General features: G+C 33.3%; 1 protein-coding gene across 1 annotated transcript; it reads left to right on the top strand.

The window, feature by feature from the left end:
- Window positions 1-11,723: 11,723 nt before the first annotated feature.
- On the top strand, window positions 11,724-12,107 carry LOC127087380 (7-deoxyloganetin glucosyltransferase-like). The gene has a single exon (XM_051028265.1). The coding sequence runs from the start codon at window positions 11,724-11,726 to the stop codon at window positions 12,105-12,107; it is 384 nt and encodes a 127-aa protein (XP_050884222.1).
- The last annotated feature ends 7,901 nt before the right edge of the window (window positions 12,108-20,008 follow it).

Genomic DNA, 20,008 nt, shown 5'->3' with positions numbered 1-20,008 from the left:
TTTGTTTTATAATATTTAATTAAATTAACCTAATTAGACTAATTATTCTAATCATCCTAATTAAACTAATTATTAAAATAAAGTAAAAAAAGAATAAGAAAAAAATATAATATCTAGTTATCGATAAAAAAATTGCAAGTATACAATATACTAACATTCTTTTGATGCAACTTTGTATAAAAGAATAAATATTTAATTAGTTTTATTTTATTAATTAACTATTTAAATTGATAATTTTTATTAGCTATTTATTAGAGGAAGATTTTGTTAGAGAAAATTTAGGATTTGGAATTCCATCACCACGTTTTGTTTATTTAAATTTTGATTTAATTAATTAATTTTTAATAAATATTTATTTATTAATTATTATTACTTTTAGGGGGCAGGAGCCTTTTTTTAGAGAAAGTGCGTAGAAATGGTTTATTCTTTGTGAAAATTTTTAATAATTAAAATAATTATAATTATTAAAACACAATCAATATCAACATGATCCACAACAACAAAAATAAACCAACACCCTAAGTAAGTATCAGACATCAAACAATATATCAAATAGTTATACAAGTGAGGGAGTAAGGGAAACCGACCTACGATGACGAGATCGTCCCTAATTAAACAGTAACATTCAAGGTTTTTTTTGCTATTCCTTCTTCCCCTTTATGTTTTTGATCTCAACTTTCTCGTAATTCCTCTTCTTCGTTCGCACCTTTTGAAAAGATTGATGATGATGAAGGCTTTAGAGTTTTGGTGTTGTTGTTCTTTAGTGTGAAGAGCAACAACTTTAGAATAATGGATTTAGTAAATTATGGATGAGAAAATGTGTAGAACATAAGTGCTATGAGGTCATGATCCATTTATGATGTGCCACATGTCGGAGCCTATTATCCACGTCTCTGGTAACTTCCCACTTCTACTTCCCACGATCAGTTCCCATCATGGTACGCTTACCTTCGACTTCGACAGAATGACCTCCTTCGTCGGCATAGCTATCTTGATTTCCCCTTCGCCGACTCTATTTTCGACCTCCTCTTGGTTGTCCTGGTTTCGTCCTTCGCTGAAGTAGAAATTTGTGAGCTAACACAAGAATGATCCATTTATCATTCATCAACATATTTGAAGTATTGAAGATTTAATCAACCTTAGGATCAATTACCAATGATTAAAAGATTATCATCAACCAAGACCAACTATAAGGGAAAAATGGTCCAAATAAAAATGATAAAAATAATAATAGTAATAATAAAAATATTTGATGAAATGTATTTAAGAAAATATTTTGATTAAAAGAATAAACAATAAAACAAAAGAAAATAAAAATATGGTGAAGGATGCTAAATAAGAAAATAAAAGAAATAAAACATAAAAACAAACTAGAGGAAAATGCAAATCAAGGGCGCCTGGATTCAAACCCCAAACCTTGGGGTTACAGGCCAATTGACCAACCACTGGGCCAAGCTTGCCCAATTGATGATTAAGCGCACGCGTGAATATATATATATATATATATATATATATATATATATATATATATATATATATATATATATATATATATATATATATATATATATATAATACAAACTGAAAATAAATGAATGGACTAATAACAATCATAGGATCTTACTACTTAAAAAGGTATGTGCGTTGGATGGTCCTACTCAAGAGGAATAACACACACGCGCGTTGACCAACACACACACAACTCAGGAGGCCACATCATCTTAAACAACCAATAGGAACACGCCATGTAAATTTTTTAAATTCAAATAGAAAATGGAATGCGGGAAGCAACTGACACAATTTCGTCTTCAATCTTGGAATAAATGGAAAATCTGATTTATGCAACTCAAGGTTTTAAGTGGAATCAAGCATGGATTCCAATTCCCCTTTGATCATTGTTGCTCCCACCATACTCACAAGCCATTTATTGGCTCTGAGTATAGAGAACTTCAGCCAAACACGAACGAAAAGTAAAACCTAAAACAAAAATTTAATGGTGTATGTGCAGTGATTGAAACTCAAATCATGGGGTTAAGCGTTAGTGAAACATGAGGAACAAGGTAGTAACTTGTTTGCAACAAAATGGTGGTGTTAACTATCTTGCCAAAAAAAGATTCAAGTGTAGGTTCCGACGTATTTGGGGAGCACAGATGAAGGTGTCTCAGTCACTATTATGGATCTGGTTAGCTTCAGAGAGGTTTAGGAAAGGTGTTGTAATGTTTTTGTTGTGTTGAAAATGGTTCAAACACTCCAATCGTATGCTCTATTTTTTAGGAAAATGAAGGGTGGTTTTTGCAGGGATTCAATAGCTGACAAGTTTTTTTCTTGGAGAGAGAAAAATGCTCTATTTATAGGGAAATCGGGGGAGTGATTAAGGTGAGTCTTCAGTGCTAAAATGTCTGAGTTGGTAGGAGCCCGAAAAAGTGTCAAAATTGAAACTTGTTGGCTAAGGGTAAGTGAGTTGATACCTGCAATTCGACTTCCACCACTATGCTCTGCATGAAGGATGCTTTTGGTGAAACAGTCATGGTCCCCACACATGCTGAAGTTCATTTGATTTTACCTAATTTTGACAATTTTTGAGTTTTCTTGAAACTTCAATTTGTTGCACATGTATCTATTTGCTACTCTCATTTGGGCATGCATTTGGTGCCTCCAATTATTGTAGCATATGTTTGGTTCAAAATGTGTAACTTGTACTCATTAACTTCTAAAAGTAACCGACTAGGAGTAGAATATAAGAAATTCTTACATAAATATATTATTTGATCGTTTAATTAATAAAAAAAATCAGACTCTTTTTTATGAATCTGATGCTGCCAATTTGAAGAAAGGTAATAGTAATTTGATGCTTCACATATTTCATCCTTTCATCTTTTACAAACCTTTCTTTTTCTTTACAGAAATTAGGAAAATGAGACCCATGGAAAATCAAAGTTGTGTGGAAGGTTGAAGTTGTGGGAGAAGAGTACTCATGGGACGGAAGATATATAATTGAAGAATAACATAAACAGTTAAAGAACAAGTTCACATTAACATGGTGATTTCTTTTTTTATGATGATTTCTTTTTTTTTTCTTCTTACATATTACCATTGTTTCTCTCTCTCTCTCTCTCATTTACTCTCTCTCCACCTCTAACTTTTTTGTTGTACATATAGACAATTATTACCCTTAATAGTTGCTAATAAATAGATGCTTATTCATGTCATTTTATTTATTGATTATCCATGTCTTAAAATAAAATTTTACAAATAAAGAAAAGTAAAATATACAATAACTATATGCTCAAATATTTTTAAAAAAATCATACGCCTCCTGGTCACAAAAATTCAAAGTAATCTACTTTATGTTTTTTTTCTAAACTTTTTAATTTAATTTATCTTATATTTTATATAATAAATTAATATGTATTTCTATATAGCATAATTTATTAATTTTATATTTCATATTGATATATAATGATGTTATTCTCGATTTTATATTGCTATGTAATGATGTTATTCCTATATAGAATAACATATTAATTTTGCTGTGAAAAGAGATATTTTTGATTCACGAATATATGATTGATCTTTTTATTAAATAAAAATATATTTTAAAAATTATAATTAATTTTAATATTTATTTATTAATAAATTGAGAGATACACTTTTTACTAATTTAATCTATATCTATTTATAATTTAGATAATATACTTTTATTGACCCTTTAAAAAAAACATATTAATATATTTTTTTGAAAATTTCTTATTTTAAATTCTATTCTTCTATAGAATTTGAATTTTGTTATTCTTATAGAAATACAAAATCGAAAATAACAGATCCTAAAACTTTTAAACTGACACTTGGCGTCAACAGATCCAAATATATATATATATATAATATATATATATATATATATATATATATATATATATATATATATATATATATATATTGATTTAATGCATCATATTACAAATAAAATTTAATATTTATTCGAATAAATACCATATATTATATTATTTAGATAAAAATCAATCTTATAAAAATGAATGTTGTTAATATTTTTACGCGTTAGCGTAATAAAAAAACAGATAAATAGACAATATTATTATAAGGGAAATTATAAAAGTATAACATTATAGTTACTACTATTATTTTACAAACTTTATTTTGTTACTGTACCCAACAACGACAAAGCTTTCCTATGCACCTTGGAATTTGAGGGTAGGTACAAAACAGATCATCACGACAATCTTTGTCAATGTCGCATAAAAACACTCCTGTAAAGTTAAATAATTATAAATAAATATTAATATCAGAATATGAAACATCGGATATAAGTTTCAGATTACATTTTAAAAACAAATTTAAAAAAATGAACTTACCGTCTGTTAGAGTGATGAATATGAAAAGAAAAGTAATCATGATATAAACAGACTTGAATATTTCAGTCATGTTTTACTTGCTTGTAAAATTATAAAATTGTCTGGTTACTTTATAGTGTAAAAATTTTCATTATTAAAATTATAGTTAATGTTAAATATCTATTGATAGACAATTAGAGTTTATTTTAGCATTTTTTATATTTTATTATTGTTATTATAGTAATATTTTATATATTTTATCCTTTCATAATAGAGAGGAGAAAATCCTAAAATATTAATTTAGAATTGAATGATATTGAAGAAAATTAGTGATAGCAATAATGCATCAATGACCTGTAAGTATATATTTATTTATTAATTAAAATCTTCATAGTATTAGAGTTAAGTATTAAAAAAAAATAAAACATCACAAGTTGAACAAAAGGTGTTTGAAAACACAAAGAAATTTGGAATTGGATTCCTTGAACCTTTTAACAAAAGTCATATTCGTAATACAAAATTTAAGAATTTAAATTTTAAATCTTTAATGCTTCAAATCGAATTAATTTATTGTAAACTGTTTACCTAATTTTCTTTAGATCTATTCATCATTAATTAGTTTAGTTTATATTTGATATTCGTTCGTCTGTATGAGTAAATATATTTGATACTAGTTCGTTTGTATGCGTAAATATATTTGATACAATATAAAATATATTTAGATATACATATAAATTTGAAATGAGTTACTTCTTGTATAATGAACAATGATTATATATACTAAATTGTATTAAATAATAGTAAAAAATAGATATGTTGTTGAGAATGTATTAAGTGTGAGTAGTGTGGATAATAATCTCACATTGGTTGGAAATATGGAGACTTGAGCATTTATAAGTGAGAGAACTCACACACCTATCACCTTAAGATTTTAGATGAATATGCGGTGTCTCTCTCACAAATGTGTCACTCTAAAAGAATAAGTTTCACAATGTTCAATGCTCCCTAGTGAAAAATTCCTTCAACATTTGGGATCAAGAACTTGGTTCAGATCCACAAACACCTTGTGTGCAACATGAATTCAGTTTCCAATGAAAGAATCGCGACAAGTGGTGAAAGCAAATGAAAGTGTTGTTTGGCTATCAAGATGTTCTTGTGGTGATCAAGAATGATGTTACTCTTCTTGTTCAGAATCAACGCATGAAGAAGAGAAGAAGAAGGATTATAAAGCATTGTTCTTGATTCATCAATATGTTGATGGCGACAACTTTGAGAAAGTTGGTGATTGCGATTCGTCGAAGCAAGCTTGGGAGATCTTAGAGAAAGCTTATGCAGAGGCTGACAAAGCGAAGATGGTGAGTCTACAAACTCACAAACGACAGCTCGAATTGATTCAAATCGAGGATTTTGCAAGGAGAATCACTCGGTTGGTGAATCAAGTGAAGACATGTGGAGAAACTATTACGGACCAATATGTTGTTGTTAAGATCTTGTGTTCTTTAACACCAAGTTTCGACAACATAGTTGTGGCGATTGAAGAGTCGAAGGATCTTGCGACGATGAGCAAAGAGGAGCTACAAAGTTCTCTTATGGCTCATGAGCAAAGGATGGAAGAGAGGAATAAGGATAAGGCAAAGACGGAGATTGTTTTACAAGCTCGATTCAATGAGAAGGACAAGAGATCGAAAGGAAAATGATCCATGAAGAACAAAGAGAATTTCCAAAATTTTGATGGAAAAGGGTCCCAAAATTCAAAGAATTCGACTTTTCAAATGGGTGAGAGTTGTTATAAACATGGTATCATGCGCCTTTGGTTTGAGAAAGGGATCATCTTACTTGTATTGAAAGTCAACGGTGCCACAAGGGTGGTAAGTAAGAAATATTTCGTGCGGTACAAGAGTTTGTGAAAGTAAGAAGAGCTTCCACTTGAGGGGCAACATTGTGGCCTCACACTTGAGAGAGAGTGTTGGGAATGTAGCAAGTGTGAGCAGTGTGGATAATAGTTCCACATTGGTTAGAAATGTGGAGACTTGAGCATTTATAAATGGGAAAACTCACTCACATATCACTTTAAGGTTTTGGATGAATATGTGGTGTGTCTGTCACAAAGGTGTTGCTTTAAAAGAAGAACTCACACAATATTTAATACTCCCTAGTGAACAGCTCCCCAACACATGTAAGATGGAGAGAGAAAAAATTGACATTTAAAAATAAGAATTTTATCTCTCAATAAATACAATTGTTGATTAAAATAAAATATGTATTTTGATGATAAAAACTCCCCAATACATGTAAGATGAAAAGATAATTGTCTGCACGACTATTAAGTATTATCCAATTTGATACGATATAAAATATATTTATATACACATGTAAATTTAAAATGAGTTATTTAATTGTAAAATTAACAATGATAATATAAACTCAATTGTATTAAATAATCATACCAAAAGAAAAGAAAAAATGGACATGTGAGATGAAGAAAGAGAAAAAAAGAAAATTTTGACATTTGGAAAGTGTCTCTCAAATAAAAATAATTGTTGATTAAAAATAAAATAGATATTGTGCTCATTGTGATTTGTGAAATGAAAAATTAGTTGTATGCATGACTAATGAGTATTGTCCAATTTGATAAACATATTCAGATATATGTTTAAATTTAAAATGAGTTACTTAATTGTAAAATGAACAATGATCATATAAACTCAATTAATGTTGATTAAAAATAAAATAATATTGCATAGATAATGACATGTGATATGGAAAGTTAGTTGTCCGCACGGCTATTGAGTATTATTCAATTTGATAAAATAATTTATTAATTTAATAGGTATGAATTATTTTTTAATAACTAAAAAGTAATTGTGCCGGTCTTATAAACTCAATTGATGTCGATTAAAAATAAAATAAGTATTGTGATAATAGTGACTTGTGAGATGAAAAGTTAATTAGAATTTTTTTTTAAAATATCCAGAATTTTTAAAAAAATTTCAAAAATATCTATTTTTTCCAAAAAATTACCAAAATGGGCAATTTTTGCCCTAGTTTCCTACATGGGCGCCACCCTAGTTGGCGCCTACCCTTAAAGGGTAGGGCAAGTCGCCACTAGGAGTGGCGCCTACCCTTAAATTTTTTATTTTTTTTTTTTTTTAAATATGTTTTTTTTTTTTTTTTTTTTTTTTAATTTATGAATTTATATTTTTTCTAAATTATATTAATTTATATTAACACATATATATAAATAAATTATTTACAAGATATATATATATATATATATATATATATATATATATATATATATATATATATTAATTTATATATATACTAATTTAATTTATAAGTAATTATTATTATTTAAAATTTTTTGGAAGAATTAGGGTTAATCATGTTAAGGTTAATTTATCAATTATAATTAGGGTTTATTGATCGGTTATAATTAGAGTTTGGTAGTTATGACCTAATTGAAACCCTAATTCCCTATAAGATTAAGTAATCAAGTGCGACACTAATTAGGGTTAGGTAGACTGGTGTACAACCCAGATCTTTTCCTATAAATAAAGTGTTATTTCCTTGCATTTTCTTCACCACTGTTTCCTATCACTTTCTGTATCAAGTTGAGTTCATGGCATCCCCAAGACCGTCGTCATGGCAGCGAACATCATCAAGGCGCCCGGATCCTGAACCAGTAATCTTAAAAAGGATGGGCATGTTATTTTCTCGCCTTTGAAACCTCCAATGGAGATGAAATTTTGGAACATCCGTTCGTTGGACCAACTAAAAAGGTCCTTGATGTCTTGGTTAGAGGGAGATTACCAACCTGGTGAAGTCATCAGAAGGATTCAGAGGCTTAGAACAAGGTTCTCATTTGAAACTGGAGAAACGATACGTTGGTGGGTTGAAGTTGAAAGCGACATTGATTGCATCCAAATGATGCATGGATCAGACGACATAGTGTTAACTGTTGTAATTTCTTAGATTTTAATGGTTGTTTGTCATGTTGTTGTTGTATTTGTTATTGTTCTAGTACTTGTTCTTGTTTTAGTACTTGTTTTTGTTCCAGTATTTGTTTTTGTTTTAGTAATTGGTGTTGTAATGTTAGATGTTTGTGTTTGTTGTTCAAGTGTCATCTTCTATTTGGAATAAAAAGTAAACTTTAATTTAAAATGATTTTGGTACACAGATTTATGAAAGTGAAAACTAAGTTGTGGAACTAGATCCACGATATGGACATTTGTTCTTATTATGCCCTAGTTGTCTACATATGCTACACTTCCTCTGCATTTTCTCTGCGACGTCCATTTCAGTTCTAATGCGCCTGCTATTTGGGCGACCACTTTTATTCCGCCGCATCGATTCGTTGTGCCAAACAATTTCCCCGTCATACTCTGGCCAATACGCCTCCAATGCTACCACCGGAAAGGGATTGTCGTATACATTGAGCAATGTTGCAACTTTGTAGATTGGAGACACTAGCGATAATGCATCGAAGTGGCTGTGTGAACACGCTGCAATGACATGGGAACAAGGCATACGATAGGCCTGAAATTGACCACAGTCGCACCAACGGTCTGGTATTAGGACCCTATACTCTTGTCTGGGCAGCCCTTGGTTGTGGTCAATTGTTTCCTTGACACTAAAAGTGTGGCCATGGCGGTCGAATTCCGTAACCCGATGGCTGCTGGCTTTGGCAGATTCCTGCCTCATAAACTTCATGCAGGCATCACTATATACTTGACTCGTCTGCAACACTTCATTCCAGCGCCTGCCTCTTGTTACGAACAACGTTGCCATCCGAAAATAGGTCGCACTCACCAATGCGGTTATCGGGAGGTTACGTATGCCCTTAAACACGCCGTTCATTGATTCCACAAGATTTGTTGTCATGTGGCCCCACCTCACCCCATCGTCGTATGATCTAGTCCACTTCGCTCTGTCGATATTATCGATCCACCTCCCTGCATCAGAATTTGCCAACACTATTTCCCGGCGATAGTATTGGAATCCAGGTTGGTTTAATGCATACCCCGCGTTTATCAAATGTTGCTTCAAGAAGTTATCCTTGAACTCCCGCATAAAATTTTGAGCAATATGCCTGATGCAGTAGACATGGGTAGACGGGGGGTCATGCCAACCATTTGCTGGATTATTGTATGCACTGTCTATTGAAGCGTGCCTGTCAGAAATCACGCAGATGCCAGCTTGTGGAGTCACGTGCGTTCGAAGATTCTTAAGGAAGAAACTCCAAGCAGCAGCCTTTTCTCCTTCCACCAATGCAAAGGCTATTGGGAAAATATTTGAATTGCCATCTTGTGCGACCGCCATCAGTAACGATCCTTTGTATTTCCCATATAGCCAAGTTCCATTGACTTGAACAAGTGGTTTGCAGAATGTGAACCCGATGATGCAGGGACGGAATGCCCAGAAAAGTCTATGGAAAATTCCATTACCTTCTAGACGAGTTCCGTCAGGGGATTGTGCAGGCAAGGTCTCCATTATAGTAACCGTCCCAGGTGAATACAATCGTAGTGCAGCCAGGTAGCGTGGTAGTTGTTTGTATGATTCCTCCCAGTTACCGTACACCAGTTCAATTGCCTTGGTTTTCGCTAACCAAGCCTTTCTGTATGACGGTGTATATTTGAAAACAGCCACACAATGGGAGATAATTGTTTTGACCTTCAGTGACGGGTCAGCCTCAACTAGAGGTAATATAGAATGGCAGATCATGTCATGGCTAAGTTTGCGATGATCCTGTGCCATGTTGGTGTTGACGCAAATGTGAGCTTGAGATATGGACCCTATCACCCACGCATTATGCTTCTTCTTATACGATGCCATCAACCTATATCCACACTCCGTATTTTTGCATACAATAACGTATCTTTCCGGATTTGATTTGATAACATCGTAGTCAACACAATTTTTCAAGTGCCAGTTCTTTATTGCTAACAGACACTCTTCCTTGGTCCGAAATTGGTCACCCTTCTTTAAGTCCTCATCAGACCTCATATATGGGTTGTAGAACATATCTGATGAGGGCTCATCCTCGCCCAAGTTAAGTGTTGTGAAGTGCGCAGGAGGTGAGTAGCGTTGCGCTATAGGTATTTGAGCTTGGTCTTCGTCTTCAGAATGACGGTTCACCAAGTCATCAACCACGTCTTCAGCATCATCAACCACATCGTCTTCAACGTGGTGCTCAGCATCTTGTTCGTCATCAATCACAGGATCAATAACCTGTGATTGAATATTCTGAGTTGGTTGAGGTTGTTCCAACACAATGTACAACACTATGTATTCGTAACCAGAGTACTCATGGTTACGAAGCATGTATTGTGTCTCCATGTCATTTTGAATCAATGACTTATAAAACTTGACAGAGTTGTTTTCTGAAAAAAAAGGTTGTTGATAAAAAATTTGGGACACGGGTTGTCTTAGTTTGGACTCAATCTTCCTCTTCAGATAAGAGAAGTCAGCTCCTCTATTTAGACAAAAACGAGTGCATTCGGTGTTTCTAAATAGGAAGCCAGACATATCACATTCATAAGTCTCACCATTGACGTGAGCTTTGGTTTTGTATTGTGATGAAGATGCCATGTTTTGTGAAGACATTATGAAGGTTTTGTGAAGGTTTTGTGAAGGTTTTGTGAAGATATTGTCAAGGTTTTGTGAAGATTGCTGTGAAGATATTGTGAATACCTTTGCGAAAATGTGTGTGAATATTTATACTGCAAGAATCTTACTGCCTATCCATCAAGTCTTCACCACCAAGTCTGAACTTAGTCTCAGAGATTCCCATGCATGCCTGTTCCCCATCAAGTCTTCACCACCAAGTCTGGCAGATTCCCACGCATGCCTTACACGTGTCACACCCTTGAATGCAACACTCCCACCTAGTCTGTACTAATGCATGCCAACCTATCCACCTAGCCTGAACTTAGTCTCAGAGATTCCCATGCATGCCTGTTCCCCATCAAGTCTTCACCACCAAGTCTGGCAGATTCCCACGCATGCCTTACACGTGTCACACCCTTGAATGCAACACTCCCACCTAGTCTGTACTAATGCATGCCAACCTATCCACCTAGCCTGAACTTAGTCTCAGAGATTCCCATGCATGCCTGTTCCCCATCAAGTCTTCACCACCAAGTCTGGCAGATTCCCACGCATGCCAACCTATCCACCTATCCATATTTCCCCCCATTTTGATGAGGACAATGCATCTCTCAAGGGGGTGGTAAATAAAAAATGTTGGATAAATATTTGGAGTGATTAAACGAAAACAAGGGAGAACTAAAGCCACATTTATTCACAAGCATACAGTGAACTCATAGAATTAACATTTGAAATCACAAAAACTCTCAAGAAAAACCATCTAAAATGGATTCCAGTCCTAATCAAACCCAAAAACCACATGCTGTATTCGTACCATTTCCAGCACAGGGTCATGTGAATCCTTCCATGCAGTTAGCCAAACTCTTCCGTTGCAACGGTTTCCACATAACCTTTGTCAACACCGAGTTCAACCACAAACGTTTGATTAAATCTCTTGGAGAAGAGTTTGTGAAAGGTCTCCCAGATTTTCAATTCGAGACCATACCTGATGGTTTACCAGAATCAGATAAGGATGCAACACAGGATATTCCAACGTTGTGTGATTCAACTAGGAAAAACTGTTATGGTCCATTCAAAGAGCTTATGCAACACAGGATATTCCAACGTTGTGTTTTCTATATTGCATCTTGTTATAGTTTGTGCTTTTGATGTTAAACCTGAAATTTCTAACTTATAAAGAGCAATACATTACTAGCCTCTCTACTTTTGTGGTTTCTATTATGCATCATAGTAACAAATTATGCTAATGTAAATGTGTTCGAGAAATATATTTAGACACCAAAATATTGATATCAGTTATTATTTTATTTTATTTTTTTCATTCCAATCAAATAAACTTTTGGTGAATTTTAAGATCGATTACCCATAACCATTAAAATAAATATTTGAAAGTCAAATTTCAACCGTTAAATAAATTATTGGGGGATATCAAAGCTAAAATTGGATTCTACTATCTCTGTGACACTTAACTTCTAATCTGACCTATACAGTCTGACACTGTACAAAACAAATCTCAATAAATCACGTGAAAGATTCCCATCTAGTCTGCACCAATGCATGCCAACACTACCACCTAGTCTGCACCAATGCATGCCAACACTACCACCTAGTCTGCACCTATTCTGCAAGATTCCCATGCATGCCTTCCCCAAGACAAGACAACTCCCACCTAGTCTGCACCTATGCATGCCAACATTGCCACCTAGTCTGCACCTATTCTGCAAGATTTCCACGCATGCCTTACACTTGTCACATTTTTGCATCATCAGATTCCACCAAGTCTTCCCCAAGACAAGACAACTCCCACCTAGTCTGCACCAATGCATGTCAACACTGCCACCTAGTCTGCACCTATTCTGCAAGATTCCCACGCATGCCTTACACTTGTCACATTTTTGCATCATCAGATTCCACCAATGCATGCCAACACTACCACGCATGCCTTACACTTGTCACATTTTTGCATATTCAGTCTACTTGAAAACGAGTATAAATAGAGGGTCATTCTTGCAAGTTTTCATCAACCACTAACACTTTTATTCAGAGAACTCAGGCGAAACTTCTCATCCACCAAGCTTCTTCCTACATTGCAGTCATGTCGCTTCTTACCATGGGCCAAGAACACAGAGGAACTAGGGCAAACATTGCCTCATTCGTAAGTTTTTTCTTGAACATTGCCTCTTTCGTATGTTTGTAATTAGTTTTTAAAAGTCCAATATAATGATTGTTTATATTGTTTGTTTTTAAAGGATCCCAAGAAATTTCGTCAACGTTCACACCCAATGCCTTATCCAGACCCATGGTGCGTACCTTACATAGAGCGTGCGGGTTTCGGTCATGTAATGCATGTCGTAAATGCCACCATTGATGCCAAATTCATTTTGGCTCTGTGTGAACGTTGGAGACCTGAGACACACACTTTTCACCTACCAACTGGTGAATGTACCGTCACATTAGAGGACGTGTACATGCTTTTAGGTCTTAGAATAGATGGTAAGCCTGTGACCGGAAATGTTCAACAGCCTAACCAAATATGTGTTCAAATGTTGGGGGTAGATCTGGTCGAGGGTGAGGGGTCTGCCAAAGCAAGGGGTCAGGGTATTAAATTATCTAGCCTACAATTGTACCACGACTCCATAACTTTGACTGAGGAATCCTCCGAACAAGAAAAAGTCATAAAAACCCGGGTTTACATTATGCTATTGTTTGGGAACTTGCTATTTCCCGAAGGGACGGGAAATAGCATAAATTTTATGTACTTGAGTTTGCTCGGGGACATTGATAGAATAAGCACATATAGTTGGGGTTCTGCAGTATTAGCATTCCTATATAGCTCTTTGTGTAAAAATGCACAAAATGAGCACTGTACATTTTCTGGATGTGCTTTTTTGCTCCAAACATGGGGGTGGTGGAGATTGCCGAGGCTAGCCCCAGAAAATCCTAATGACTACTCCTTCCCCTACGCAACTAGGTAAATTTATGAACTTATTTCATTTTGTATATTTATTCTATAAATATTTGTAACTAATATTATTTATCTTTTTTTGTTTAGGTTCATTACAACCGGACTGGATTACAGTCTTACCCCCAAAAATAAAATTATATTTTATCGTCAACTGTTGGATCGTCTCCGAGCACAGGATGTATTACCACTAAATCACTCAGCTTCTAACTGATTTATTAATATCATGCATTCTCGATAAATAACATATTTACTTTTTTCTTTGCAGTTTATTTGGAGGCCATATTTGGGATTGGAACATCAACCCAACCCCGAAGATGCAGCTGTTTGGACAGCAAAAACGGCCATAATGCGGTTCACCACTGTGGAGATGCACCAAAGTGACCGTGTCAAGCTTCAATTCGGAATGCATCAAGAAATCCCAGGCCCCCCAATGTCTATGGAACCTTGGCATCTAAAAAAAGTCAGCCACCAGTGGTATGCCCAAAATTGGAAGGAATTTGCTAAGGAGTTTCGTAAAATGTGGAAAGACCGTGCCCACTATGTTCTACAATTTCCGGTGGCGCCCAACGAAATGAAGCCGACAAGGGAATATGTGGATTGGTATAGAGCAAATACCAATCCAGAAATGATTGTGTCTGACCCATTCTATTTGGACAATCCCCGGATGCAACAACCATATTTCCAACAACAACAACCACCACAGTATTCCCAACAACAACAACCACCACAGTATTCCCAACAACAACAACCACCACCTTATTACCAACAACACCCACCACAACCATTTTACCAACAACAACCACCACCACCTTATTACCAACAACAACCACCACCACCATATTACCGACAACAACCACCACAACACATGTCCACCCCCAACCAAATCAACAATACATACCACAAACTCAATCCCAATACCATGAAGACTACCAACAACAAACTCAACATTCCCACCACCATCAACAGTCCCAACACCTACCACAATATCAATCCCCCTACTTCCACCAATCCCAACACTTCCAACACGACAATTTCCCAAGCTCTTCCAGTCCTCCACCTAGCCCCGACACGGGTATACAAGAGGACTACCAACAGGACTACTACACACCACAACAAACATTGCACTTTGGCCAACCCGATTCAACCCTAAACTACCAAAGACCACAATTCGAGGGCGCACCCAGCAGTAGTCAGTTTGTCCCACCGAGACAAAGCTTCGAGGGCGCAGAGGGGACCCGTCTTTCCTACAGCACTGAAGGGACTTCGACCCAACCACAACGGCAAGCGGCAAGGGGGCGCGTTAGGGCAAGGGGTGGTAATAGGGAAGCACCACCACCACGTGAACCGTCTAGGCGAGTAACTAGACCTCCCCCGTGCGGATCGTACCAGGGACCGCATCATATGTGATTAATCATATCTTTGTAATATTTGTCTTGTCTATTATTTAAATAAAAATATTTTCTGTTTATTATCTTTATATCTTTATCTTTATCTTTAAAAATATTGTCTATCATATCTTTATACGTATATAAATTAATTTTTTTTCCAAAAAGTTTACAAATAATATTAATTACTTATAAATTATATTAATATATATATATATAAATTAATATATATATATATAAATTAATATATATATATATATATATCTTGTAAAAAAATTTATTTATATATATGTCTTAACATAAATTAATATAATTAATAAAAAATATAAATTTATAAATAAAAAAAAATTAAAAAAACAAAAAAAATAACATTTAAAAAAAAAAAAAAAAAAGGAATGGGCATAGGCGCCACTCCTAGTGGCGACTTGCCCTACCCATTAAGGGTAGGCGCCAACTAGGGTGGCGCCTAAGTGTAAAAAATGGCCAAAATTGGCCATTTGTGTAATTATTTTGAAAAATTGTATATTTTTGAATTTTTTTTTTAAATTTTTGGATATTTTAAAAAAAAATTCAGTTAATTATCTACGCAACTATTGAGTATTACCAAATTTGATAAAATAATTTGTTAATTTTATAACTATGAATTATTTTTAATAACTATAAAGCAATTATATTTTTCGGTTGAGACTAAATTTTGTGTTTTGAAAATTTAATATTTTTTGTTTTTCTCTTTATTTCATTAGAAAGGGGTTTAATTTTTTTATTTATGCTTAGAAAAAATTAAGAGAGAGAGAGAGAGAGAGAGAGAGAGAGAGAGAGAGAGAGAGAGAGAGAGAGAGAGAGAGAGAGAGAGAGAGAGAGAGAGAGAGAGAGAGAGAGAGAGAGAGAGAGAGAGAGAGAGAGAGAGAGAGAGAGAGAGAGAGAGAGAGAGAGATTGTGGAAAAAGAAATATGAGAAAAATTTGAAATTTGAGAATTTAATTGAGTCTCGTTACATATTATAATTGATTTAAAATATGAACGTTTGACCCATTAATGTTGAATAGGACTCATATTATTGAGATAGGTATTGTTTGTTGAGAGTATAACTCATATTATTGAGATAACTATAGATTGTTGAGATAATTATAGGTTGTTGAGAGAATATCTCATATTGTTAATAAATTAAGAGACACACTTTTTGTTAATTTAATCTATATCTATTTATAATTTAGATAATATACTTTTATTGACCCCTTTAAAAACAACATATTAATATATTTTTTTGAAAATTTCGTATTTTAAATTCTATTCTTCTATAGAATTTGAATTTTGTTATTCTTATAGAAATACAAAATCGAAAATAATAGATCCTAAGATTTTTAGACTAACACTTGATGTCAACAGATCCGAAAATATATATATAAATTTAATACGTCAATCATATATTACAAATAAAATTTAATATTTATTCGGATAAATATCATATATTATATTATTTATATAAAAATCAATCTTACAAAAAAGAATGTTGTTAATATTTTTACGCGTTAGCCTAATAGATAAAAGAGACAAACAGACACATATTATTATAACGGAAATTATAACATATTATTATAACGGAAATTATAAAAGTATAACATTATAGTTACTACTATTATTTTACAAACTTTATTTTGTTACGGTACCCAACAACGACAAAGCTTTCCTATGCACCTTGGAATTTGAGGGTAGGTACAAAACAGATCATCACGACAATCTTTGTCAATGTCGCATAAAAAGACTCCTGTAAAGTTAAATAATTATAAATAAATATTAATATCAGAAAATGAAACATCGGATATAAGATTCAGATTACATTTTAAAAACAAATTAAAAAAAATGAACTTACCGTCTGTTAGAGTGATGAATATGAAAAGAAAAGTAATCATGATATAAACAGACTTGAATATTTCAGTCATGTTTTACTTGTTTGTAAAATTATAAAATTGTCTGGTTACTTTATAGTGTAAAAAATTTCATTATTAAAATTATAGTTAATGTAAAATATCTCTTGATAGACAATTAGAGTTCATTTTAGCATTTTTTATATTTTATTATTGTTATTATAGTAATATTTTATATATTTTATCCTTTCATAATAGAGAGGAGAAAATCCTAAAATATTAATTTAGAATTGAATGATATTGAAGAAAATTAGTAATAGCAATAATGCATCAATGACCTGTAAGCATATATTTATTTATTAATTAAAATCTTCATAGTAGTAGAGTTAAATATTAAAAAAAAATAAAACATCACAAGTTGAACAAAAGGTGTTTGAAAATACAAAGAAATTTGGAATGGATTCCTTGAACCGTTTAACAAAAGTCATATTCGTAATACAAAATTTAAGAATTTATATTTTAAATCTTTAATGCGTCAAATCGAATTAATTTATTGTAAACTGTTTACCTAATTTTCTTTAGATCTATTTATCATTAATTAGTTTAGTTTATATTTGATATTCGTTCGTCTGTATGAGTAAATATATTTGATACAATATAAAATATATTTAGGTATACATATAAATTTGAAATGAGTTACTTCTTCTATAATGAACAATGATTATATATACTAAATTGTATTAAATAATAGTAAAAAATAGATATGTTGTTGAGAATATATTAAGTGTGAGTAATGTGGATAATAATCTCACATTCGTTGGAAATATGGAGACTTGAGCATTTATAAGTGAGAGAACTCACACACTTATCACCTTAAGATTTTAGACGAATATGCGGTGTCTCTCTCACAAATGTGTCACTCTAAAAGAAGAAGTCTCACAATATCCAATGCTCCCTAGTGAAAAACTCCCACAACATTTGGGATCAAGAACCTGGTTCAGATCCACAAACACCTTGTGTGCACACTACGCCAAATAAGGGAAAAGAGAGCGCTTTTTTTGGCCTATAACAGCGCTTTAAAGCGTCCTCTAATCTGGCGCTTGCATAGGTAAAGACAGCGCTTTTTTTCCTGGTGAAAGCGCTCTCTAAAGTGGCTCTTTAAGCCCTTTAAGGGCCACTTTAGAGGGCGCTTTTTAAAGAAAGCGCCCTCTAAAGTGGAAACTTTTAAGGGTTTAGAGGGCGCTTTTACTGGAAAGCGCCCTCTAAAGTGGAAACTATTAAGGGTTTAGAGGGCGCTTTTACTGGAAAGCGCCCTCTAAAGTGGAAATTTAAAGGGTTTAGAGGGCGCTTATTTTGGAAAGCGCCCTCTAAAGTGGGTGGTTATTAAATTTTTTTTTTTAAAAAGCGCTATATTTTTTTATTTATTTTAGACAACTTGTATATTGAAGCAGTACACCCAAAACTGTATAATTTGAAGCCCTTTTTCACACATTGTATTCAACAAGCCTTATATACAACAATCCATACATATACAACAATCCACTGATTTATAATCGTTTAACTTCTAAAGATTCTAAATATACAACCAATTCATAACTTAAAAAGAAATAAAACTAAGTAGCAAAAGCATCTCTGAGATGTATGTTTTTTTTGCTAGCCGCAGTCTTCTTAGCAACAACCTCTTTTTGTTCAATATCAATAGCATGAACCTAAAATATCATAAAATTAGTTAGGTGAAGTATAAGATCAAGAATTAACATTTTTCTATGCATAAATATCATATAATTGTGTTTATACCTTTTTTTTTGATGCAACTGACTCGATTTGCTGCGTAATCCCCTTATATTTTTGGTCCCTTATCTTTTGAAGATAGAATTGATATTTGTTTAGATGGACATGTTCCATTGTCGTAGAGGCATACTTTCAAATATCCGGCATCATCATCTACGCGAATGAGGCTTGACGACAATGGAACATCTCCATCTAAACAAATATCAATTGATACTTTCAAGTATCCCTTGCCCCTTGCACGAATGATTGACTTCATAATAGCCATTTTACCTGTAATAAAGAAAACAATTAAAATCAGATGACAAATATAAAAACAATTAAAATCATAAAAGCCATTTTACCTGTAATAAAGAAAACAATTAAAATCATTTGACCTGTACCTTTTTCACTAAGTTCTCTTTCTTTTCTTGGTTGGAATATGTTCTACATGTCTCTTAACAACACGGACGGTTGGATTGATCCAAATACCCTCATTATGATCATTTCTAATATATGAATCATTTGATATAATATTCTCATCTTGATCATTTCTGGTAAACGATTCAATCTCAACATCAATATCACCTTGATCTCTAGTGTTTTCATCAATTACTTTGTTGGAAAAAAGAACTATAGACCATTTCGTACTTTTCGGATCATTGACATAGAACACTTGTCTAGCTTGAGAGGCTAGAATAAAAGACTCATCTTTGTATCCCACCCTATTAAGATCCACTTGCAAAAATCCTGACTTATCCATTCGAATGCCGTTATTATTTTCAACCCACTTGCAACCAAATATAGGAATCTGAAACTTCTCATAATCAAACACCCAAATGCGCTCGATAACACCAAAATACGACAGATTTGCAAATTTGGGGTTTAAGTCCTTCACACTTGATATGTGCATTGCTTCAGCTACCACGGTGACACCACTATTCTGCATAGTACTTTTATCATCTTGTTCTTTGGTATAAAATGTGTATCCATTAATCGCGTATGCGCTATAAGAAAAAATATGGAAACTTGGACCATATGTTAAGCATCTCAACCTTTCCGTTATTGA

Source organism: Lathyrus oleraceus, chromosome 1 (genome assembly GCF_024323335.1).
Source record: "Lathyrus oleraceus cultivar Zhongwan6 chromosome 1, CAAS_Psat_ZW6_1.0, whole genome shotgun sequence".
NCBI lineage: Eukaryota > Viridiplantae > Streptophyta > Magnoliopsida > Fabales > Fabaceae > Lathyrus > Lathyrus oleraceus.
The sequence above is the reverse complement of the archived record's forward strand: the minus strand, read 5'-3'. Positions and strand labels throughout refer to the sequence as shown.